General features: G+C 51.4%; 1 protein-coding gene across 3 annotated transcripts in view; it reads left to right on the plus strand.

The window, feature by feature from the left end:
• Galnt6 (polypeptide N-acetylgalactosaminyltransferase 6) overlaps positions 1 to 23,445 on the plus strand; it is a 38,564-nt gene extending 15,119 nt beyond the window's left edge. For 2 of the 3 annotated variants that reach the window (XM_028782249.1, XM_028782250.1), the window contains exons 4-12: positions 315 to 487; positions 11,489 to 11,638; positions 12,863 to 13,097; positions 16,270 to 16,387; positions 17,552 to 17,752; positions 18,273 to 18,404; positions 18,880 to 18,981; positions 20,849 to 21,001; positions 21,830 to 23,445. In XM_028782249.1, the coding sequence (XP_028638082.1) occupies positions 315 to 487; positions 11,489 to 11,638; positions 12,863 to 13,097; positions 16,270 to 16,387; positions 17,552 to 17,752; positions 18,273 to 18,404; positions 18,880 to 18,981; positions 20,849 to 21,001; positions 21,830 to 21,943 (1,378 nt within the window). In that variant the 3' untranslated portion in view covers positions 21,944 to 23,445. Of the gene's footprint in view, positions 1 to 314; positions 488 to 11,488; positions 11,639 to 12,862; positions 13,098 to 16,269; positions 16,388 to 17,551; positions 17,753 to 18,272; positions 18,405 to 18,879; positions 18,982 to 20,825; positions 21,002 to 21,829 lie in introns of all 3 variants that reach the window. The other variant, XM_028782251.1, reaches the window with a different exon arrangement.
• Positions 23,446 to 23,858: the final 413 nt, after the last annotated feature.

The following is a 23,858-nucleotide window of genomic DNA, read 5'->3' on the forward strand; positions in this document are numbered from 1 at the left end:
GGCGGTACCTGAGCATCACGCTAGGTCACTGAGCTAGCTCAGGGAGTGGTTTTGGAGGGGTCTGGCTAGTTACTTGCACAGAGGGTAGGAGGATGTAGCCACAGGGTATGTGCAGCTATTCCCAAGCACAATGGCGGGAGTGGGTGGTGGGTGGGATGGAGATTGGTGAGTGGGCATGCGTGGGCATGCGCATTCGTGCTCCGCGGTAAGTGGTGGGGAATGGTTGGAGAGTTTTAGGCAGATATCTTTCCTTTCCCCTCATGGAACTCCGCCCCTCTCCCCTGGAATTAAGAGAGCTGTGTCCATCATTCCAGGTGTGTTGACCAGAAGTTCAGGCGCTGCCCACCACTACCCACCACCAGTGTGATCATTGTATTCCACAATGAAGCCTGGTCTACTCTGCTGCGCACGGTATACAGCGTCCTGCACACCAGCCCTGCCATCTTGCTGAAGGAAATCATCCTGGTGGATGATGCCAGCACAGAGGGTGAGGCTGGCGGGTCTGAGGAGGGGTGGGTCCTGCGGCTTTGAATTTCCCCTGTCATAAAGGCAGCAGAAGAAGGTGGGATGGAGCATACAGGCCACTGTCCTAGAGTTCGGAACTCATCCACACCACTCAGAGAAGCATGGGCCTCCAAGTTCCCTGTTTGATGTCACAGGCATCCCTAACTCAGATGTGAAAGAGGGCCAGCAAAGTGGCTTACCAAGTAACTGCGCTTGCTGCCAAGCCTGGTGACCTGAATTTGAACCCCGAGCCGCACTGGCTACCAGCTCCACCTGAGGGCTATGATTTCAGAGTACAAACAGGCACATAGGCTAAATAAAGAAAGAAAGGGCGGGATGGGGAGGGGAGGGAAGGAGAGAGCAGCTGGCTGGGAGGGCCTTCCTGGTCTCCAACTCTGCAGGATGTCTCTGCTAGGCCTGAAGTCTTCCCCTGGGAAGCCCTTTCTGCCCTAATTGTTAACAGGGGAGATGACTCACCGACTTTCACCTTCACATCAATTCCATAGTATTCGGTACCCGGCTCTGACCTAGACGTGGGTAAAAAGAAAGGTTCCCCGAGGAAGATAAGGAAGGTTTAGAGCACTCCTTTAGCCAATCTGAAATGACAGGGACTTGAGAGTCCAACCCTGGGAAATCAAATCCAGCTCTGACTCTGCGACGGACCTCTCTCAACTTCACTTTCCTTTCCTGCAAATGGGCGCACTTGACTCCTTAGGCAAGGGGCGTAAAACGGGCGATGAGACAGGGAGCCACAGAACCGGCGTCTCTGTATGCGTGTCGGAAGAGTGCATTGTGGGAGTGTGTGGTCAGAAGGTGTTGTGTCTGCCTGGCGTGGCTATAACTGCTTCATAACCGGGGCTGGAGCTGGGCCTTAAAGGCTGGGTGTCCGAGGGAGGAACTTTAGGTGGAAGGCATTCCTGGAAGACGGGAGATTGTGAGCAGAGTCCTAGAGACAGGAGCTTGTTTGTTGAGGAGACTGGGTGTGGCTGGTTTGTCGTATTAAATAATATTATAAATAATATTGTATTAAATAATATTAACTCAAAAAAACAAAAAAAAAGAAAATACAATATTAAATAGGTTCATCGTATTAAATAAGATTGGAATGATTGGGAGGGGTAAAGAGGGTGGGGGTGAGCCAGGACAGGTATTGAGATGCTGGAGTCAAACCCAGGACTTCGCATAGTAAAAAACAGGTTCTCTTCCTGTTGTTGTGATAAAGCACCCTGAGGAGAGACTGGAGAGAAGGTTCAGCTATCAGGAGCACTGGCTGCTCCTTCAGAGGTCCCAGGTTCCATTTCCAGCAACCACATGACAGCTCACAACTGTCTCTTAACCCCAGTTCTCTGGGATCTGATGCCCTCTTCTGACTCCGTGGGCATGTACATGGTACACAGGCATGCGTGCAGGCAAAACACCCAGGTACACAGGAAAAAAAAACAAGTCTTAAAAAAAAAAAAACAATTCAAGAGAGAAAGGAATTCAAAGTCAAATTAAGAGAGAAACCAATTCAAAGTCAAATTAACCCAGGTTATGGTTCACTGCCGGGGGACTGTGGTGTAGGCAGCAGGTGCTGGAGGCAGCTGGGCACATAGCATCCAGTCAAGAAGCAGAGAACAGGAACTGTAGAGATGGCTCAAATGTTAAGAGCACTGTCTGCTCCTCCAGAGGTTCTGAGTTCAATTCCCAGGAACTACGTGGTGGCTCACAACCATCTGTAATGACATCTGGCGCCCTCTTCTGGTGGGCAGGCATACACGTAGGCTGAACATGGTATACATAATAAATAAATAAACCTTAAAAAGAAGAAGCAGAGAGCAGGGGAGGCCAATCAGTGTCCAGCTCGTGGTCTACAGTCCAGTAAGCCAGGGAATGACGCCACCCACAGTGGGTGACTCTTTCTGCTTCAATTAACCTTACCAAGCAGGTCCTCATAGGTGTCCCCTGAGACTCATCTCTTTGGTGATTCTAGATTCTGTCAAGCTGACTAAATGAACCGTCACACACATGTTGAAGTGACATTCATGCCAGGCTCAATATATCTATCTATAAATAATTGAGGCATCATGGGAAGCTGTGCTTATGCTACCTGCTCCTGCCAGAGCCTCTGGCTCTCCTACCTCTCCAGCCATTCTTGGCCTGGGTTAGGAACGATGCTGCAAGGGATTGGGGTGTGGGGGGAGGTTGTGGAAGTGGGGGCTGGGAGTGAGCACTGTTAACCCTTGTGACCAGGGAGCTCTCATTTTCCAGGGGAAGTCAGGCTCTTGGCAACCCAAACATCGGGGTTACAGCGAGTCTGATTGGCAAGTGCTAGGCCCATGAGGCTTCTGGAAAGGGAAGGGCTTGCTAGCAACACTGCTCATAATGGTGAGTTTCTGAGAAATCAAAAACGAGTTAAAGACCCTGAGAGGGAAGAATCGGGCCCAAGCTAAACCCAGGTCTAGAAGTGTAAACAGCTCATTGTCTGACATCTAAAAGTCATGGTCTTCTGGACTCTGAAAGGTTCCGTTTCTCTATCTCTGCCTTTCACAGCACACTTGTCTCACAGGCTCAGGCTAGCTCCACCCTACAGCTGCTGCTGTCATTGCTGGTTATCTTATGGTACTGGCATTTTTAAAATGCTGGGGTCTGCACACAACTGAGCTGTACTTTCACCAATAGCTCCTCTAGGGCTCTATTCCAGGACCATGACCTAGTCCAAGCCTCAGCTTCTTTCTCTCCATGATCCCTTCAATCCTGGGGGAGCTTCAGACACTGAAGCAGTGCCTTCACCAGTGACCTCCCCGGGCCTCTCACAGTGCCAAGCCTCAGCTGCTCTTCCGGAGTCTTCATGCCTTTAAAACCAGTACCACCTGTGTGACTCTAACACGTGAGCAAGTTCAGCTGCAGCACAAGGTACAGCCTTGGTCCTCTCTGGACCACAGCATCCGTGCAGTGACCCTAAGGAAACCCTTCCCAGAAGTCTTTGCGTCAATGATTCTGGCTTCCTAACCAAAGCTGAATCTTTAGCCCCAGCTGACCAGCATCCATTGCCCTAGCAAGCAAAGGTTTCACGTGAGTGGTTCTGGTCTCTCGTTAACCACAGCCAAGTCTTCAGCCCTGGCTGACCAGAAACACAGATTCTTAACACAGATTATCTCATGGCCCCAGTTTAACATTAGAGGGACCCTCAGACTCCCCTGTGGAACCTCACAGGCCAGACCTCCATCTACACTACTCTCTGCGTTGGCTTCTGAGTTGTCATAACAACCCTCAGGCTCTCAACATGCAAAGGCCTCTTGAGGCTCCAAAGTCCGTCCACCATCCTCTCAAAAAACATGTCCATTTCTGTTGTATTAAGTATTTAAAACTGGCCTCTGGTTCATCCGACTATCTAAGCTGCAGCCGCTCTGCCTAGCCCAGCCACCATGTTTCTCGGCCTGAGGCCACGTGCGGTGCGCGCTGCAGCTAGAACGGCCTGCCAGAAACACCAGCCCTGCCACCCACGAGATGCCAGCGTGAGAGATAGCTCTGCCAATCTTCCACGCTGTCTCTGCAAGGCTAGGCATTGCCCAGATTATTCCGCCATCCATGCGGGCCCAGTAAGAGAATGAGACTCTGGTTCTTACAGATTAATCAAAGGCTTTATATGTTTGATAATGATTAATAACAAGATGCCCATACAAAGAGAGTTGTATCTCAATTAGCTAACCTAATTATAAGTTTATAAGTTGTTCCCCACGAGTGCTCTCCTTACCTGTGTGGTTCTCCATCCTCCTCTCTCTCTCTCTCTCTCTCTCTCTCTCTCTCTCTCTCTCTCTCCTTCCTCCTCCTCCTCCTCCTCCTCCTCCTCCTCCTCCTCCTCCTTCTGTCTCTTCCTCTTCCTCTCCGTACTTCTCCCACCTTAGCTCTTCCTACACATTTCCCCCAAACCTCATCCCTGGTATCAGTTTCTGTCATAGTTGGGATTTCTGTTGCTATGATAAAACACCATGACTAAAAGCATGTTTTTTATTGTTGTTGGTTTTGGCTTGCTTGTTTCAATAAACCAAATAAACCCCAAAGAAAGGGTTTATTTCAGATTCTAGTTGTTGTCCACCATGAAGGGAAGTCAGGGTAAGAACCCAGAGGAAGGAATTGAAGCCAAGGCTGTAAGGATACTACTTACTGGTTTTCTTTGCATAGCTTGCTCAGCCTGCTTATATAACCCAGGACCACCTGACCAGGGTGGCACCACCACAGTGATCACAGTGATCTGGGCCCTCCCACATCCATCACTAAGAAACTGTGCCACAGGCTTTGGTCTACAGGCCAATCTTATGGAGATGTTTTTTCAATTGTGGATCCTTCTTCTCCGATATCTTTAGTTTGTGTCAAGTTGATGAAAGGAAAGGGAGAGAAAGACCAACCAGGACAGTACCTTTTCATAGCAGTCAGCTGGCCTGTGTTCTTAAATACAATGTGTGCTTGTGTGGTGTCTGTGTCTGTGTCTGTGTCTGTGTCTGTGTCTGTGTCTGTGTGTGCATGCATGTGTATGCGTGCGTGCATGTGTGTGTAATTTATATATACATGTGTAATTTATATATACATGTGTGACTGGGTCAGGGTATGTACATGTGAATGCAGCTGTCCTAGGAAGCCAGAGGATCCCCTGGAGATGGAGCTGCAGATAGTTCTGAGCAGCATCTCATGTGGGTGTTCAGATCCACACTGAGGGACCCTCTACAAGAGCAGAACATGCTCTTACCATGGAGTGATCTCCAGACCTGTGTTCTCTCTGGTCACCTCCTACAGTTGCCTGGGACGACTCCTCCTCTTCCTCCTCCTCTCCCTCCTCTTCCTCCTCCTCTACCTCTTCCTCCTCTTCCTCCTTCATCCCTCCCTCCTCCTCTCCCTCCTCCTCCTCTTCCACTTCCTCTTTATCTTCCTCCTCCTCTCCCTCCTCCTCTCCCTCCTCCTCCTCTTCCACTTCTTCTTTATCTTCCTCCTCCTCTCCCTCCTCATCTCCCTCCTCCTTCATCCCTCCCTCCTCCTCTCCCTCCTCTTCCTCCTCCTTCATCCCTTCCTCCTCTTCCTCCTCCTTCCTCATCATCTCTTCCTCTTTCTCTTCTTCCTCTTTCTGTTCTTCTTCCTTCTACTCTTCCTCCTTCCTCTTCTTCCTCCTCCTTCATCTCCTCTTCTTCCTCCTCTTTCTCCTCTCCTCTTCTTCCTTCTTCCTCTTCTTCTTCCTCCTCTTCCTCCTCTTCCTCCTTCCTCTTTTCCTCCTCCTCCTCCTCCTTCCTCTTTTCCTCCTCCTCCTCCTCCTTATTTTCCTTCTGTGTAAAGTGTCTTGCCTGCATGTATGTCTGTGTACCATGTGTGTACCTGGTGCCCTTAGAGGCCAGAAGATTCCCTGGAACTGGAGTTACAGATGACTGAGAGTCTCCTTGAGGGTACTTGGAATCAGACTGGGTCCTCTGTAAGGACATTCAGAATTCCTAACCACTTAGTCAGCTCTCCAGTCCCACCTCCTCGCTCTTAAGGCCACTTCTGTCCTCTCTGGATTCTCACCCGAGAACTCTAGCTGGTCCCTCTCATTTTCTGGATCCCACTTTGAGAATGTGTGCTATTTCCCTGACTGGAGAGATGTCCTTGCTCACGATGACATTTGCTGCCACATGTCTGCGTGTGATCCTAGGGAAGGCGTGCACGCTATCTGAAATGCCCTTCCCCAGGTCTCTCTGACTCTGAATGCTGTTCACTAGGGAACAGAAAACCAATCTTTGCACGTCTATCCACACAGGATAAACTTGCCCACACATCTGACAGTTTGATCAGATTAGCTGGCTCTAGTTACACACACAAAAGGGCTGTGTCTCTGAGGGATAGTGTTCCTGCTTTCTGTCCTCCTACCTAGGTGCCCCGCAGCAGCCCTGTAACCTATGTGAGTATTTTATACCTGGGGGAAGAGACCTTGTGCAAGGTTGGGGGCTTTTTATTCCTTGCCACAAGTCAGAACCGGAGCCGAGACTTCACTTCTGACTACCCTATCTTCTTGGAGCGTAAATATTTTTTTAGTTGAAAAGACAGAAAATTATATTTTATATTTTTAAATTTTTTATGTATATGAATGCCTTGCCTGCATGTATGTAAGTATAACCATGTACATATCTGGTACCCATGAAGGCCAGAAGGGGGCACTATATCCCCTAGAACTGGAGTTAAGGATGGTTGGGAGCCACCATGTTGGCACTGGGAACCAAACCCGGGTTCTCTGCAGTAACAGCAAGTGCTCTCAATTGCTGAGCATCCATGAATGTGTGTGTGTGTGTGTGTGTGTGAGAGAGAGAGAGAGAGAGAGAGAGAGGAAGAGAGAGGGAGAGAGAGGGAGAGAGAGAGAGAAAGAGAGAGAGAGAGGGTGAGGGTGAGGGTGAGGGTGAGGGTGAGGGTGTAGCACCCACAGATGCAAGATGGTGGTTGGAGGTGGTGTTACAGGTAGTCGTGAGCTGCCTGAAGTGGGCTCTGGGAACCAAATTTAAGTCCCTGCTTTCTTACCCACTGCTCTGTGTCTTCAGCTGTCAGGCACACATAACAAGCACCTCCGCTCACTAAGTCAACTCCCTGGCACCTTTAAGACATTGTTAGTAAATTTACCTAATTGCAGCAGGCTGAGGCAGGAGAGCTGTAAGCCTGAGTCCAGCCTGGACCACATAGGGATACCACCATGTCTTATTTAAAAAAAAAAAAAAAAAAAGCCAAGCTCACAAAGAAATGATCTGATTGACAGTATTAAGTGTGGGCGGTGGTGGCACAAGCCTTTAATCCCAGCACTTGGGAGGCAGAGGCAGGCGGATTTCTGAGTTCGAGGCCAGCCTGGTCTACAGAGTGAGTTCCAGGACAGCCAGGACTACACAGAGAAACCCTGTCTCAAAAAACAAAAAACAAAAAACAAAACAAAACAAAAAAAAAACCAAAACAACAACAACAAAAAAAAAGACAGTTTTAAGTGATAACTCTGAGGCACAGGAGAGAGGGGGAAGGGGTTGGGGGAGGGAGGAGTCCACGAATATAATTCAGTTAATTCAGTTAGTACAATGCTTGCTTAGCATACACAAGGCCCCGGGTTCAACCCACAGCCTGGCATTAACCAAGCATGATGGCACATGCCCGTAATGCCAGTGTGCCGGAGGTAGGTACAGAAGGGTCAGAAACTCAGGTTCATCCTCTAATCATAAAGGGTTTGAGCCAGGGGCAGGGAAGAGGCCAAGAGCTGAAGGAGAGATGATTCAACACCTAAGAGCACTGGCTGCTCTTTCTGAGGATCCAGGCTCCGTCGCCAGCAGCCACCTGACCGGTCACAACTGTCTGTAACTCCCGTTCTAGGAGATCCAGCGCCTCCCTCTGGCCTGCATGGATATGACACATAGCATAATGCATATATAACGAGATGCACAGGCATACCTGAGAGTGAGAGAGTCATACGCATAAAGTATTTTCATTCGAAACTCAAAAAAAAAAAGTGAAAGGAAGAATAAAGAGTTGGAGGCCGTCCTGGATGAGAGATTCTGAAGAGAAAGTGGTGAGAGTTCTGGAGCTAGGGCAGTGCTCGGTGGTAGAACCCTTGCCTGTCACGCCTGCGGCCCTGAGCTCTGGCTCCAGCACCATCCGACAGTAAAAAGAGGCAGAGGAGCCTGCAGGGTGATTGGTTGGTTGGTAGGTTTGGTTTGGTTTTGGTGTTTTTCAAGACAGAGTTTCTCTGTGTAGTTCTGACTGTCCTGGGACTCACTCTGTAGACCATGTTGGCCCTAAACTCAGAGATCCACCTGCCTCTGCCTCCCAGGCCAGGAAACTGAAGTTTAAGGTGGGTGGCTTCCATATCTAGAACATTCTGGAAGACAATATGGAGTAGAGGCCGGAAGAGCAGTTGACTGTTATGGCTAGGGTGACCATAGGAACAAGTTAAAAACTAATCCGGTAGGGGAGGGGCAGGGAGAATTCGGTTTGGCTTCAGGGCAGAGCAGCTAAAGGGATGCTGGTACCGAAGTCACATGGGGAGACTGGGTAGGGACATAGACTGAGGTAGGTTAGCTTTCTGTCAGACATCCAGGTGAAGACTGCAAAGCTAGGAGGGAAGCCCTGCGGTTGTCCCCGACAGAAAATATGAGCCGTGGGCTGAACAGTGTGAGCTGTGGGCTGCACAGGGTAGAAGAGAGGGGGCATTTACCTGTCTGTGGCATCTCATCCTGAGAAGTAAGGTTGGGCAATAGTGGAAAACTCTGGAACCTAAATCTGAGGGACCGTATGCTGGCCTGGCTGTCTATTGGATCAGCTGTGCTATCTTCTGTCCTAGGTCTTTTTAACAGTAATTTCAGAGGAGGGACAAACAGCAGGTAGGGCAGACAGACAGCAGACTGTTGTCTGGCTCTCCTGCAAGGGTCTGAGGACCAGAACCTGTAGCCTCCAGCACAGCCTCCCTGGACTGGAAGGAAGGCGTGGGAGAGCTGTACAGCACAGGGCCCTGGAAGCCACAGCTCAGTGCTTCTCACTGTCTCACCACACAACCCGCTTCCTGTGATGCTTGCCCGCGAGTTGTGTCTACCACAAGCTTCCTCTGGACGGACCTAAGTGAGGTCTCAGGGAGGCTTCAGCCAAGCTCCTCCCTTCCTGTCAGCAACACCAGGCTGTGGCCAGGTTGTGGTTCACACATCCCATGATGGCAGGCCCTCCCTACGAAGGCCAGTATCCAGCCTCTCGACAGTGCATTACAGACACGTGCTAAGTCACTGCAGTGTTCAAGCCACCATGTAAGGCTAGGTTGGAACAGCCAGGTCCTGGCACCAGAGACAAGAGGCTCTGTTTCTGGAGCAAGACAAGTCCCCTTCTCAGGTGACTGCCTGAAGTGTTTCATTTGCAAGGGCAGTGGATCAGGGACACTTGCGTACCAGAGGGCTGGAGAAGACAGCAGAAGAGCTCAAATTTCAAATTATAGTTTCTTTCCCTGGGGCTCTGCTCTCCCAGGCAGTGACCAACGAGAAGCCTGGCCAAATCCCCATCTCACCCTCCTCCTTAGGGTCTCACACAGGGAGAAGCATCAAGACTGTAGATAACTTGGCAGGGGGAGATACACACAACCCAAGAAGCTCACACTTGTTAAGTCCTGGTGGGTGCCCTCTGAGCTCCCAAAGGAGGTACGTCTTCTCACAAAGGCTGGTTAGGATCCTGTTGCCATCACGGTTAATCATGGTAACCAGGGTAACCTGAGCTCCAAGTCTTAACTTTCCGTCTGTTAACCCTGGGGTAGGTAGGTATGCCCTGTTCCACAGTGTGAGCTTCATAAAGAGATGAAGGAATGAAGCCAGCGTGAAAGTACCTGCTTTAGTGACTGGCACATAGTAGGTGTTCAAGTATTTGTGTGTGTGTGTGTGTGTGTGTGTGTGTGTGTGTGTGTGTGTGTTTGATATTAGTGACAACCTACTAAATTGTTTTCAGGACCTGTGACTTACAAAGCATTGAATACGGAGGAAGGCCCAATTGTGAGCCCACAATCGGAAGGGGAAGGACACAATTATCACAGCCATCAACATGTGCCTCCATTTTACACAGTTAAGAACAGGGGAGGGCTGGAGAGATGGCTCAGGAGTTAAGAGCACACACTGGGTTTCTGGAGGACCCAAGATTGGCACACTGAGTGCCTCAAACCTCCCTCTAACTCCAGCACCAAGGGATCCGATATCCTCTGCAACACTGCACTTGTGCGCACAGACACACACACACACACACACACACACACGTGTATAATTTTTAAAATCTTTTTTAAAAAAACAACAGTAAGCTGGATGTACAATGTCTTTTTAATTGGAGCACTGGGGAGGTAAAGGCAGGGGGAATCTCTGTGAGTTCAAGGCCACCCTGGTCTACAGAGCAAATTCCAGGCCAGTCTGGTCTACAGAGCAGGTTCCAGGACAGTCAACTCATCAACGAAATAACAGTTAAGACGTAAAGATGGGGAATATTTCAAGATGGAGTCCTACGAATTAAAACTATGTTCTATGTCCTGAGGATTTCAGATGGAATCCCAGGGTCCTTGGGGATCTCTACCCACCGTGGCCAGAAAAAGCCTCTCCAGGTGTTTCCTACAAAGGGAAGAGCCAAAGTCAGGCCCGAGGCTTGACCTGTACATGGAGCAGAAGAAGGGGCAGCATGCTCCCTCAGGAGGAGCCGCTGACCTCAGCAGAGGGGCTTTCCCTTCTGTGCAGGGAGGGGTTGCAGGCCGGCACTGCCCCTGACATCGCTAACCATCTACTGTGATCACCATGATAGCCTCTCGCCATCACCCACACCCAGAGTGTGTGCTTCCCTAAGATAGTCATGTCTGCCGAGTTCTCCGATGTACCTGGATTCTTAACACTGGGTATTTGATGCATAGAGTCATTCATTCATAGATACACAGACAGACAGACAGATAGACAGACAGATGGATCTTCTGTGGAAAGTAGATATTCTTCCTGACATGCCCAGCATTTGAGAGGGGAGGTCGAGGCAGGATGATCAAGAGTTCAAGGCCAGCCTGGGGTTCGTTTGACTCTATCTCTAAAACAGAAATCTGATCTCTCTCCGGACGTTATAGTGCCGGACAGGTATCCGTGCTAGGCAGGTGCCGACCACTGAGCTTTACCCACAATCCCTGGTAGTATTAAATCTGCTTGGCTTGTTTTATTCTCACTAAAGAGTCCCATACGTAGACCATAAAGTCAAAGAGTAGGCTCGTGCGGGGCAGTGTAGCTTAGTGGTGGAGCACTTCCTGGGCACCCACAAGGCCCTGGGTTTAATTCCCAACACCTGGGGTTGGGGGTTGGGGGAGGAGGCCACAGACACATTATGGTGCTGACAGACCTGTCCTCAAGGGGAACCTGCCTGCCTTCCCATCTCTGCCCTCACCTTCTGTGGGCAGTTCTTGGGAGTACTTGGGCGTGATACCCACAGGGGATTAGTGAGGGGCTGGTAACAGTGACCATGTCCCTTCCAGAGCACCTGAAGGAGAGGCTGGAGCGGTATGTTCAGCAGCTGCAGATCGTGCACGTGGTTCGACAGCAGGAGCGGAAGGGGCTCATCACAGCCCGGCTGCTGGGGGCCAGCGTGGCACAGGCTGAGGTGCTCACGTTCCTGGACGCCCACTGTGAGTAGAACATGTCCAACTGGTGCCAGGAGACCTACCTGCTCTTCACCACTGACAAATGAGGAGGGGCTGGGACCATCCAGTCCTTCTGTTTTAGGACTAAGAGGGCTTGGGACTCACCCACTTCTGTCCTCCTCACACTGACTCCAGGCCTGGCTTCTGAGAGAGCACAACCATGAGACTTGGTGACTCAGAATAGCTGGCCCGCCCTGAGGAGAAACCCTGTCCCACTGGAAACAACTTTTCTGTTAAAAAAGGCCTCCCCGCTGGGCAGTGATGGCTCACGCCTTTAATCCCAGCACTTGGGAGGCAGAGGCAGGCGGAGTTCTGAGTTCGAGGCCAGCCTGGTCTACAGAGTGAGTTCCAGGACAGCCAGAGCTACACAGAGAAACCCTGTCTTAAAAAAAAAAAAAGGGCCTCCCCCTTGACTGAGACCGAGACACGCCCCTGCAGGAAGTTTCATGAAGAACAATAGAAACCAGAAAATTCTCCACACCGTTCAGTTCTGACTCGGCCACTGATGGAGCCTCAGTTTCTTTACCCAAAATATCATTGAGACAAAGTAAAATTGAGCTCAAAGGATGGCTCGGAGGTTAAAACACTTGTCCTTGCTGAGGACCATGGTTTGATTCCCAGCACCCACGTGGTGGCTCACAACCCTCCACAGCTCTAGTTCTAGGGGATCCAGTGCCCTGAATTTCTGACTTAGAACTTAAGTCCCAGAACAGTCAAGGCGTGCTGGCCTGTGCCTGCTGTCTCCACATTTGGCACAGTGTTCCACAGGCGGGAAGAACGCTGCAAGTTTGAGGCCGCCCTGCTCCCAAGGAAAGACTAGAAAGGAAAAAGATCCCCAAAGGCTGGCGAGTGTGGGGTGGGGAGGGTTGGTCTACACTTGGGGGCTGACACACACAAATCCTGGAGGGAGAAGAGCCATTCTGAAGCCTACACCTGGGTGGGGGCTGGAAACCCTGGAGGTAACCCCTCCAGATCCAGGGCGGTTTGCACTGGTTTGTGCTGCCAAGTTGCTTCCCCAAAGCCTACCTACCATCCCCCTTCCAAAGCCACCTCTGCCTGTCAGGATGCTCTGTGTCCCCTACAGCTGTGGAGCTGACTGTGCGCCCTTCCCTACCTCCCTGTACCCCATTTCCTCAATCTCCTCCAAGGGTAGAGGGTCCAGCTGCGGCTACACCCCCCTGACCTTCACCTTCTTGCCTGGGTCTGCAGGTGAGTGTTTCCACGGCTGGCTGGAACCCCTTCTGGCTCGAATTGCTGAAGACAAGACAGTGGTGGTGAGCCCAGACATCGTCACCATCGACCTTAACACCTTCCAGTTCTCCAGACCGGTACAGAGAGGCAAAGCCCACAGCCGTGGCAACTTCGACTGGAGCCTAACCTTCGGCTGGGAGATGCTCCCGGAACACGAGAAGCAGAGGCGCAAGGATGAAACCTACCCCATCAAGTAAGGACTTACTGACTGCTGCTCACCCCTCACCCTGACTTCTACCCGCTTGGCTCCTCCGGGGACCTGTACCACCCCACACCAACATCTGCTAGGTGCTTTGTCAAATCACACTCCTATGAGGTGGGTCCTTCCGTTAGCCTGTTAGTGAGACTAAGGAAGCCCACAGCAGCAATCGGGTTACCTCAGATCCTGCAGCTAGCACAGGGTAGCCAAGGACCCATCCTTGTGTGAACCAAAGCCTCAGACACCATGACAGCTTGCTCCAGTTTACCTGGCTGTCCGCCAGGCTTTATGTCTTCACGTCATTCTTTGATCCCCATACCATAATAGTCTTTCCAAGCCTCCTATGTACATAGTCTATCAGTGTTCTTTTCGGGGGGCAGGGGGATTAGGTTCTGTGTTTTTTTTATAATTGTTTCAAAATGTGAATACCAAACTGAGCCTGACAGTGCCTGTCTGCAACCCCCACCTTTGGGAGGGAAGACGATCTCAGAAATTCAAGGTTATCCCTGGCCATCCAGCTCAAGGCTGCATTGAGAGACCCTGTCTCCAAAAAACAAAAGAAAACAAAATCATCCTTCACAGAGCAGTGATTCCCAACCTTCCCAATGCTGCAGCCTTTTAATACAGTGCCTCATGTTGTGGGGACCCCAGTTGTGGGGACCCCCATCCTTAAGGTTACATTGCTGCTACTACCTAACTATAATTTTGCCACTGGTATGAATCGTAAATGTATGACATGCAGGATATCTGATGTGTGACCCCTGAGAAGGGATCATGTGACCTCCCCCCAAAGGGTTGAGAACCACTGCCATAGAGCCTTAGCAAACGAGCAGCCAGGCTAGACAGCAGGAAGCTAATGGGCCGCTTCAGGCCCACAGAGGCTTACCCAAACCCTACAGATTTTTTTTCTACTTTTCATCATGTGTGTGTGTGTGTGTGTGTGTGTGTGTCTGCGTGTGTGTCTGCGTGTGTGTCTGCCTGACTGCACATGCACATACACATGTTTTCACCTGTGTGTGGGCACATGTGTAGGTAGGTGCTTCTGCTGTGTGTTTCTGTACCCCAGGTTGATGTCGGGAGTCATTCTTAATTGATCTTCCACCTTGTTCATTGAAGCAGTGTCATCCAGTTAAACCCAGAACTCACCAGCATAGCCGGGGTTGTTAGCCAGCTTGCTCTGGGAATCCTGCCTCAGCCTCTGAGTCTTGAGTCCCAGGCAGGCTACCATGCCCTCCTAGAGTTTATCTGAGGTTTCAGGATCGGAACTCGGGTCCTCATGTATGCATGGCGAGCACGTTAGGAGCACGGTAGCTGCCGAGCCATCTCCCCAGCCCCCACGTTGCTGTTTTAAACCTTCATCTCCAACTAAAGGCTTGGGGTGACATTATAGTTGCTATGTGGTTTGGATTCTGTGTGCCGTTGTTCTGTCCTGATCGGTATGGATTTTAGGCCAGCCTGAGCTACCAATACAAAGTTCCAGTACAGCCTGGACTATAGTTAGGCCTCCATCTTGAAAAACAAAAGAAAGACAGGAAAGAAGACAGGAGAAGAAGTCAGTACTCCATCTTGAAAAACAAAAGAAAGACAGGAAAGAAGACAGGAGAAGAAGTCAGTACTCCTTACTGGCTCTCTGCTTCTCTAGGAGCCTTTGTTTGGTATGTATAGCAACAAACCCTTACCCCACCCAGCCTGGGGCCAGGCACACAGCAGAACGGTTAAGGGCAGGGCCCTGGCTCCCAACCATCACTAACGTCCTGGCTTCTGCAAAGACCGTCCAACTGGAGGACAAAGCTCCAGTGTTTGAGGATGAATGTGTCACTTGGCCCAGGTGCTTGCTAGAAACACTTTGTGAGGTGGTTCTCCAACGGTACTGTTGGAGGTACCTCACATGCTCGTTCTTAGAGCGGCAAATAGCTGAAGTGAAAGCTAAGAGACACAGGGTCCCAGGAAGTCGGACAAGGATATACAGGTGTTTCTTAGAGGCAACAAGGGTGAGTCGGGTGAGTTGACAGGGACGTTTCTGAGTGGCCTTTCTCCTCAAAGCTAATTTGTCAAGGACCCCCTCAGTCTTGGGAATCCTCTCAGACTTTCCAGAGCAGACTAGCTTCGGGGTGTTCATGTGGAGTTCTAGGGTTCTCAGAGCCTTCCTGGTGCTACTTGGGCAGGCTTGGGACCCCAGGAAGAAGACAGAAGTGGTAACAGGAAAGCCAGCCCAAGTGTGAGGGTTTCCCAACTAAAATTCCTTCTAGAAAATGGCTGTAGAAACAACATCTGGAAGATGAGAGCAGGTCCAGAGAATCCCCATGGCTGGACTCCATGAGATCATGTTCTTCATTGGCTCAGTCTGTGCCTCCCTGCCTTTGTCTGAAAGCCAGAACTCTTAGGAGTCTCCCCACAGTCCAAACTGAGTTCTCCCTCCCCCGACCTCCAGTTACCAGGAGCACCTCTACTCACTAGTGTCCCCTGTCCAAGACAACCAGCAGCTTCCCTTGGAAGTCTAAAACACATTAGCAGGCTAGGTCTCAGCTAATACCGTGGCCATGGAGGGTTTTGGGCCCTGAATCTGAGTGGGGTTGGCCCAGCTGATAACATGCACTCCTTCCTTCCTGTCTACATCCTGCCTATTTGCAGAATCTGTCTGGAGTCGGGGTGGGGGCCTTCCGAAGGTTGCAGAACTGCTTTATTTAGTCACACCAACACAGAAAATAGCAACTGCTCCCTCTCTCTCTAGACTGTTCCCCCTTCTCTAGACTGCATCTCCCTCTCTCTAAACTCCTCCTCCTCTAGACCCCGCCCCTCATTCTAGACCCCTCCCCTTGTTCTAGACTCCTCCCCTCGCTCGACCCCTCCCCTCATTCTAGACTCCTCCCACTACCTCTGGACTGCTCCCCCACCTCCAGGGCTCTCCGGTGGTGGTTCTCCAGGGTGGTGGTTCCTACATCCCCAGTTGAACAGACGGAGGAGTCCATTTAAGAGTGTTGCTGACTGCCTTCCTCCCGGGCCCAGTTCTAGAAGGGGAGGCAGGCACAGTGGACGTTAGCGGAGGGGCTCCACAACCCAACAGGAGCAGGACATGAAGTTGGAGGCCTCAGAGGGAAGCCAGCCACCAGCCCTCCCCGCCTGCCTCTAATGATGATACCTGTGCTCTCTCCTTCTGTCCCCCCAGGTCCCCGACGTTTGCCGGCGGCCTCTTCTCTATCTCCAAGGCCTACTTTGAGCACATCGGTACCTATGATAACCAGATGGAGATCTGGGGAGGGGAGAATGTGGAGATGTCCTTCCGGGTGAGGATGAAAAGGGAAACCCCAGCGTCTCAGGGATGGCTGCACAGGCCTTTGTCAGGCAGCGATAGCTTGGTTCTCTGACAGGGCTCCACTCTCCCTGCTAGGCCCAGTAAGTCTCTGTCAACGAGACTGATGCCTCAAAATAAGTTCCAGGGCAGAACCTCCAAGAGGGGGAGGATAATGGGAACCGTAAGGGTCCAACTTAGTTTACAGACTGTTCTATGATGAAACCAGGCGAGGGAATAGTTGCCATCCTCCATATTGGAAAACTCAAGGCCCTCTTCCCAAGTCAGAGACGCCTACCCTGGGGAGCCTTTGGATTCCCCATGCGCTTCCAGTGAGCTCTTCGTAACTGAGAGACGAGAGGTGGAACCTAATTTGGATGGAGACAGAACTCAGAGGAATCCTGAGAACTAGGCAAATCAAGATAGGTCAGGAAGGGTTGCTTCTAAAAGCTGCATGAATCCCCCTGCTGGCGGTCAAGTGATGGGAAGATGAGCTCACTAGTGGAGTCATCGCTCGGTGTCTGGCATATATTAAACACACGATTGCCGTCAGATGTTACTGGAGCTGTGACTGTGGACTTCTGCTGCTGCCATAGCAAAGTGAATAGGTACCTCACCCAAAAGAGACCAGTAGGACAGATGCCTTCAGCTAGCCCACTGGCACAGAGAGGGGCTCCCAGCCAGTATCTGGTACACGCTGTTCAGTGAACCTCTGACCCCAACCCAGAAGCTCTCCTCCAAAACTGGCATCTTCCAGGACCAGGGAGCACAAGCTACTGACTGATGCTCTGATCTGGGGGAGGTCAGGCTTTCTGTGCCTCCGAGGTAAGCTAGCATGTCTCCAGGTCAGAGTCCAGGACCAGAGCCAAGAGAAAATACACAGTGTAGAACCAGCCAGCTGCCTCTTCTCTGAAGGGAACTCTGGTAACATCAGGACTCTGTGCATCACCCGGAGTGAACCAGTGCAGGCAGAGAGCCTAGAAATGGGTAGCCGTTCCCTAGGGTTACCTGCCAACGTCTCTTTCTTCAGGGATGGAAAGGGTAACATTTACCTACATCTAGGACCTGGGGCCTGACGTCCCGGGAACTGAAGAGACCTGCTTTGGGTGAGCTTGCCCGTCGCCTTTCTGAAGGCCTCATCCTGTCTTCTTTGTGTCAGGTGTGGCAGTGTGGGGGCCAGCTGGAGATCATCCCCTGCTCTGTGGTTGGCCACGTGTTCCGTACCAAGAGTCCCCACACCTTCCCCAAGGGCACCAGTGTCATCGCACGCAATCAGGTGCGCCTGGCTGAGGTCTGGATGGACGGCTACAAGAAGATTTTCTACAGGAGAAATCTGCAGGCTGCAAAGATGGTCGAGGAGGTGAGACACCAGTGCCTGGGTGGCTGGCGAGAGACATGTGGGATTCCAAGCCCCTGGTCAGCTTCCCAGTGGCAGAGCCGTCCCATCTCTGCCTTCATGACTCCCTTCATCCCTCAGAACTCTATAAGCTAGTCCTGTGAACGCCACACTGGGCTCAGGAGGAGCCCCAGTTGTCCCTACCTGGGGGGGTAGGAAGTCCCAGCATCACTTAAGAGGGGAGAAAAAGAACGAAAAGATAAGGAGGAGAAACCACCACCAGAGGGATGGCTCTGACAGGCTCTAACTGAAGACCAGGAGGGCTGACTGGGGAGTCACAGGGCATGAGGGCATGTTTTGAGGTGGTGAGGTCCCCATGTTAAGTCAGATACTGTGTGTCCGCGAGGCTGAGCCAGTAGCCTCATTGTGTAGGGACTGAGCAGCAGAGAGTAGTTCAGTGCTCCGTGGTATCTGGGCTGCCTTAACCCAGACAGAAAGCCCCGGGCTGTGGCACTGACCCTTTGGAGGACTGACTCGTTGACAGAACAACTTCGGTGACATTTCGGATCGACTGCGACTCAGGGAACAGCTACACTGCCACAACTTTTCCTGGTACCTGCACAATGTCTACCCAGAGATGTTTGTCCCCGACCTGAACCCCACCTTCTACGGAGCCGTAAGTTAGCCTGCACGTCACCGGGGCACCCCAAAGAAGTCAAAACCATGCAGCCTAGGAATAGACAAGGCATGCCGGGAGGGTGGGGAAGAGACAGTTTGGGAGTCCCTTCCGTAGTGAAAGACCTGATAAAGGGGGGAATGGATGAGTAGTGATTCTTAAGTGTTCAGCGTGTGAGAATCCCCATAGAGACATGTTAACACACATTGTGGGACAGCATGCTCACTCTTTCTCGGCCCACTCTGCCTTTTGAACAGGTCTGGGGTGATGCTGAGTGTCAGGACTCAGTATCCTAAGGGGCTGCCCATCTTTCCCCACAGAAGGCACCCTGCCCTGCCCATCCTCAGGGGCTCCTCAGTTTCACTTTGTTATTGGCTCCAGGCATCTGGGCTCACCCACAGAGGGGAAAAGCCATTCCAGCTGGGCCCGCACCCAGCTGAGCTGAATCCTGCTTCCCCGTGTTACCTCTGTGCAGATCAAGAATCTCGGCACCAATCAGTGTTTGGATGTGGGTGAGAACAACCGTGGCGGGAAGCCTCTCATCATGTATGTCTGTCACAACCTCGGCGGCAATCAGGTAGAGTGCTCATCCCCGGCCTCCGGGCAGGCCCGACAGAAGCATGTCTCTCAGGTGCCTCCTCTTCCCGTGAGCCCCCTTTCTCTACCATACAGGAAGAGGTACCACCCCTGCTGCAGGAAGCACACAGGCAAGGTCTGCAGGCTGAACCAGGGACACAGAGCTGATGCCATACTGGTCACTAGAGGAGGAGCAGGAGGAGGAGGTCACCAGAGGATGTTAACAGGGAGGGCTGTGGGTGAAGCTAGCTGCTGGGGCCTGTGGAGAATTCTTGAACGCTTTCTCTCTTTCATCTACACCTGAATATACTTAGCTTTTGTCGTTAATTCCCCACTGGCCAGAGCCTACCATTCTGACCCTACCCCACCTCCAGTAGTGACCCCTTAAACAGCCACTACTGACATTTTGGACACTTAACCCACACCCCACAGCACAGGGCATATCCCTGAGGGGTGACCAATGCTTCCTTGTCTTAGTTAGCTTGCTACGTCTGTGATAAAACACCATGACCAAAAGAGGAAAGGTTTAGACACAGGGTCTCACTGCTTAGCCCTGGATGTCCTGAAACTCACTCTGTAGACCAGGCTGGCCACAAACTCACAGAGACCAACCTGCCTCTGCCTCCCGAGTCCTGGGATTAAAGGTGTGGTCACCATACCTGACAAGTGGATGTCACATTTCCACATCACATCTACCATGGATGGACGTCAGAGCAGGAACCTGGCAGAGGCCTTAGAGAGACAGCTTACTGGTGTGTTCTCCCAGGCCCCTATTCAGCTTGCTTCCTACTCAGCAGGAGCACCTGCCCAGGAGCACCATGTCCCACAGTGGGCTGGGTCCTCTCACTTCAATCATTAATCAAGAAATGCACTACAGTCCTGCCCACAGGCCAATCTGATGGGGGAGTTTTCTCAAGCCAATCTGATGGGAGAATTTTCTCAATTGAGATTCTTCTTCCAGATGACCTCAGTTAGTGTCTTTTTTTTTTTTTTTTTTTTTTGGTTTTTCGAGACAGGGTTTCTCTGTGTAGCCCTGGCTGTCCTGGAACTCACTCTGTAGACCAGGCTGGCCTCGAACTCAGAAATCCACCTGCCTCTGCCTCCCAAGTGCTGGGATTAAAGGCGTGCGCCACCACTGCCCGGCCCCCAGTTAGTGTCAAGGTAACAAAACTAACCAACTCACTACCGTCCGCTGGCCCTCAGCCATTCAATACCCAGATCTGGTTAATAGGAGGGATTTAAAAAACAGAGCTGAAGCAAGACAAAGAGTAGCCTGGGGTATTAAAGTGTAGCCTGGGGTACTGAATAGACTGCCAAAACATGCAAGTGAAAACAGAGCTGTTTGGAACCAGATTCAGGTACAACCAGCTTGTCAGATGGTTTTGGGCGATTCGCTGATGAATAACCTTCATTTCAGTGGTAGTTTATAAGCAAACCCAGAACCAGCTGGTGTCGTGATGGTGCCTGCCGTGGGCTGGATGGTGCAGTGATCTGGTCATTGAAAGGCAGAGGCAGAAGGATCAGGGGTTTGAGGCCAACCTGGTGTACATGGCAGAGATCTAGACCAGCCTGAACTACAAAAGATGACTTCATGTCACGCACCAAAAAGCAGAGCTAGTGTTCCTTCGTAGTCAGTCTTAAGACAAGGCCAAGGGAAAGTTTAGTTTCCAGTTGAAGCTATATGCACCATTGGTCCAGTATACCGTGATGTGGAAATAATCAGGACGGTGATACAAAGCAGTAAGTCTTGGGACAGCTCCCTCCCTCCCCCAGGAAGCCATCTCGTTGGCACCATAGGGCAGTGGCTTCGGGAAGTAGTGGGCCAGCTCCCCACCTGTTCCACAGGACATCTTCATCTTGACTTTCAGTACTTTGAGTACACATCCCAGAGGGAACTCCGCCACAACATTGGGAAGCAGCTGTGTCTACACGCCAGTGGAAGCACGTTGGGCCTTAGGAGCTGTCAGTTCGTTGGCCAGAATAGCAGAGTACCCAAGGACGAGGAGTGGGAACTGACCCAGGTGAGTGACCCAGAAAGCCCGGGACTGAGAGTCCAGAGCACCACATCTGTGTTCTCTCTCTCTCTCTCTCCCTCCTCCTCCTCCTCTTCTTTGTCCTCTTCTTCCTTCTCCCTCCTCCTTCTCTCCCTCCTCCTCCTCCTCTTCTTCCTTCTCCTCTTCTTCCTCCTTGTCCTCTTCTTCCTCCTTCTCTTCTTCCTCTTCTCTTCTTCTTTCTCCTCTTCCTCTTCCTCTCCCTCCTTTCCCTTCTCTCCCTCCTCTCCCTCTCCTTCTCCCTCCTCCTCCTCTTCCTCCTCCTTCTTTCTCTTCCTCATCTTCTTTATCATCATCTTCTTCTTCCTGAGCACCATGGGATGAAAGCAGGGTAGAAAGCACAGTAGCTGTGGACTTGGTCGAGGTGTGCTGATGCCTGGTTCTGACTGATAGAAAAGTGGAACAGCAGTGACCCACGGCGACCCGCCATGCGCATCTCAAGGCTGACCCCAAATAGATGAGGGTGAAGAGTCCTCGTGGCTCTCTCGAGCTTCTGTGTGCCAAAGTCTAACCACAAGTAGAAAAGGGGACGAGGCAGATGTAGCCCCAAGTTTTTGAGGCTGGCCACCCCAGAGAAAGAGGAGGCCCTGAAAGGGTTTTTCTGTAAGCCATGGTCTTGCAGTTTTCTGTGACAGCCATCAGGTTAGAGCTGGTTCTGGGGCCCAGCATGGCCGTGGTGTGTGCATCTTGGGAAAGGTCGGAAGCACCCTCTTCGTACCTCACTCTACTTCCTTTGCCTTTTATCAGCTTTCCGAGTCTCCTCATCCTCAGTTTAACCCTTTCCTCATTGCCTTTTAGGATCAACTCATCAGAAACTCAGGATCTGGTACCTGCCTGACATCCCAGGACAAAAAGCCAGCCATGGCCCCCTGTAATCCCAGTGACCCCTACCAGCTCTGGCTGTTTGTCTAGGCCTGGGGTCATCCCCAGTGCAGGCCCAACAAGCCCTCCAGGCAGTAGGGTCAACGGGTGTCTGGGAGTCCTCTCCCCCAGATCCTCTGGAGGCCCAAGAGTTGGATGTTTAAGCCCAGTGGCCACCAAGGCAGGACCTTCTTCTTGCAACAACATGGGTCCCATTTTCTTTCCTCCATGCCAGTGGAGAGACCAGGAGGTCACATGCTACTTGGCCCAAGGCTTTCCTCCTCTCCTAGAGCCAGGGGCCTCCAAAGCAGCCTGAAAGTGTGTCCTGCAGAGAGACTGGAAATTCAGAGACCCTCTCTTGTTAACAGACCCTGTCAGCAAACCGTCTTGATGTACACAGAGTGCCTTCATCCTACGTCATTTGCACAGTTATCTGTGGAGGAGACAGGAAGGAGCCATTCATTGAGAAGGTTGAGACCAGGCTGGAGAATAGTTCAGGGAAAGGCCCAGGGTTTAACCTCTTAGCATCACAGAAAACAGAAAAGGAGGCCAGGAGAGCAGGGCAGGCGGAAGGAGGCAGAGGGCTTTTCTGCAGTTACACAGCTGGTAGGTGGCTCAAGCTGGGGCTGAGTTCCCATCTTTGGTGCTATACCGGGTCTCCTTCCAGAACACAAGGACACTAGACAGTGAGTTGCCAGCCATTCTGTTTCTTGATCCTTCTCTGATCATTCTGGCTGGCTGTCCTCCAGAAATCCAGGTAGCAAGATGGAAGACCACATTGAGAATCCTGGGCTGTTAGTGTGGAAAGTAGTTCATGGGCTGGGATAGCTGGTGAGTCTCAAGCCCAAGGCCCCTTTGTTCTAAGCCGTAGGTAAGGAGGTTAAAAAGCAAAGCAAGATGTAGGTGTGAAGCCACAGGTCTGTAACCTTGATACTCAGAGACTGAAGCAGCAAGGTCTCAAGTCCAAGATCAGCCTGGGCTTCACAATTAGACCTTTTCTCAAAAGCAATAAAAAAAAAATAGCGTGAAGAATATGAAGGGAGCTGCCTTGCAGACCCTGAACTAAGATAGCCCCCCCCCCATTTTACATTTATTCCTTAGTAGAAACTAGATGGGTGCTGGTCCAAGGTCACCTGGCAAGAGGTTTGGCAGCTCCAAGCTCAGACCCAAGATAAGGCTAATCGGAGTCCTAGCAATCCTGAAGGGTCAGGGACAGTGCAGTTGCCTGGAGGGCTGACCCCATCTGCTCCCTTGGGTGCCCCATGCGGAGCCGACTCTAGGATGCCAACCTTCCTACAATCAACTTGGACCCCACGGTCGCTCCACCTGGAAGAAAATAGAACCGATCCAGGAAGGCTTTGGGGGGACTTTAGCATGGGACCACAGCTGCCTCCTGCTCCTCCATTGTCCCCTGGGAGACAATCAGAGGTAGCCCAGCCAAAGGGAAAGAGTCTGACCAAGTTGTGATCCAGGATGGGAAAGGGAAGAGAGGCTGACTGGGAACCTGGTGGAAATAAAGGTTTTATGGTTTTAGTAAAAGATGTTGGATCTGGGTTCCTCTCTCCCTGCTTTGGCCCATAACTGAAACGGATTAGACTGGCAAGGACCACATTGTCCTCCTGCAGCTACTGTCACGTCTATAGACATCCTCCAGTGTGTATTGGGTGTGCAGTGTGTGTAGGTGTGAGATATAAGATAGGGCCCTTCCCCTGGGGAGCTCCCACTCTAAAGTCCCAGAATGCCTGAGGAAAAGCATCAAAAGGAGTCAAGGGAGGCCTAATATGGTGGCAGCCGGCCCCATCAAAGGCCGTGGTGGAAAGGACTCAGGCAGAGGTGTCCCACAGCAGCTCTTCAGCTGAGACAAACCACAGGCAAAGGCAGAAGCCTGGGAAATAAAGACAGCGAGATGAAGGGGTGAGGAAGACCAAAGGGTGATGAAGGAGTAAGGGAGACTGAAGGGAGAAGC

The sequence above is a fragment of the Grammomys surdaster genome, unplaced genomic scaffold, assembly GCF_004785775.1.
Source record: "Grammomys surdaster isolate TR1022 unplaced genomic scaffold, NIH_TR_1.0 724, whole genome shotgun sequence".
Lineage (NCBI taxonomy): Eukaryota > Metazoa > Chordata > Mammalia > Rodentia > Muridae > Grammomys > Grammomys surdaster.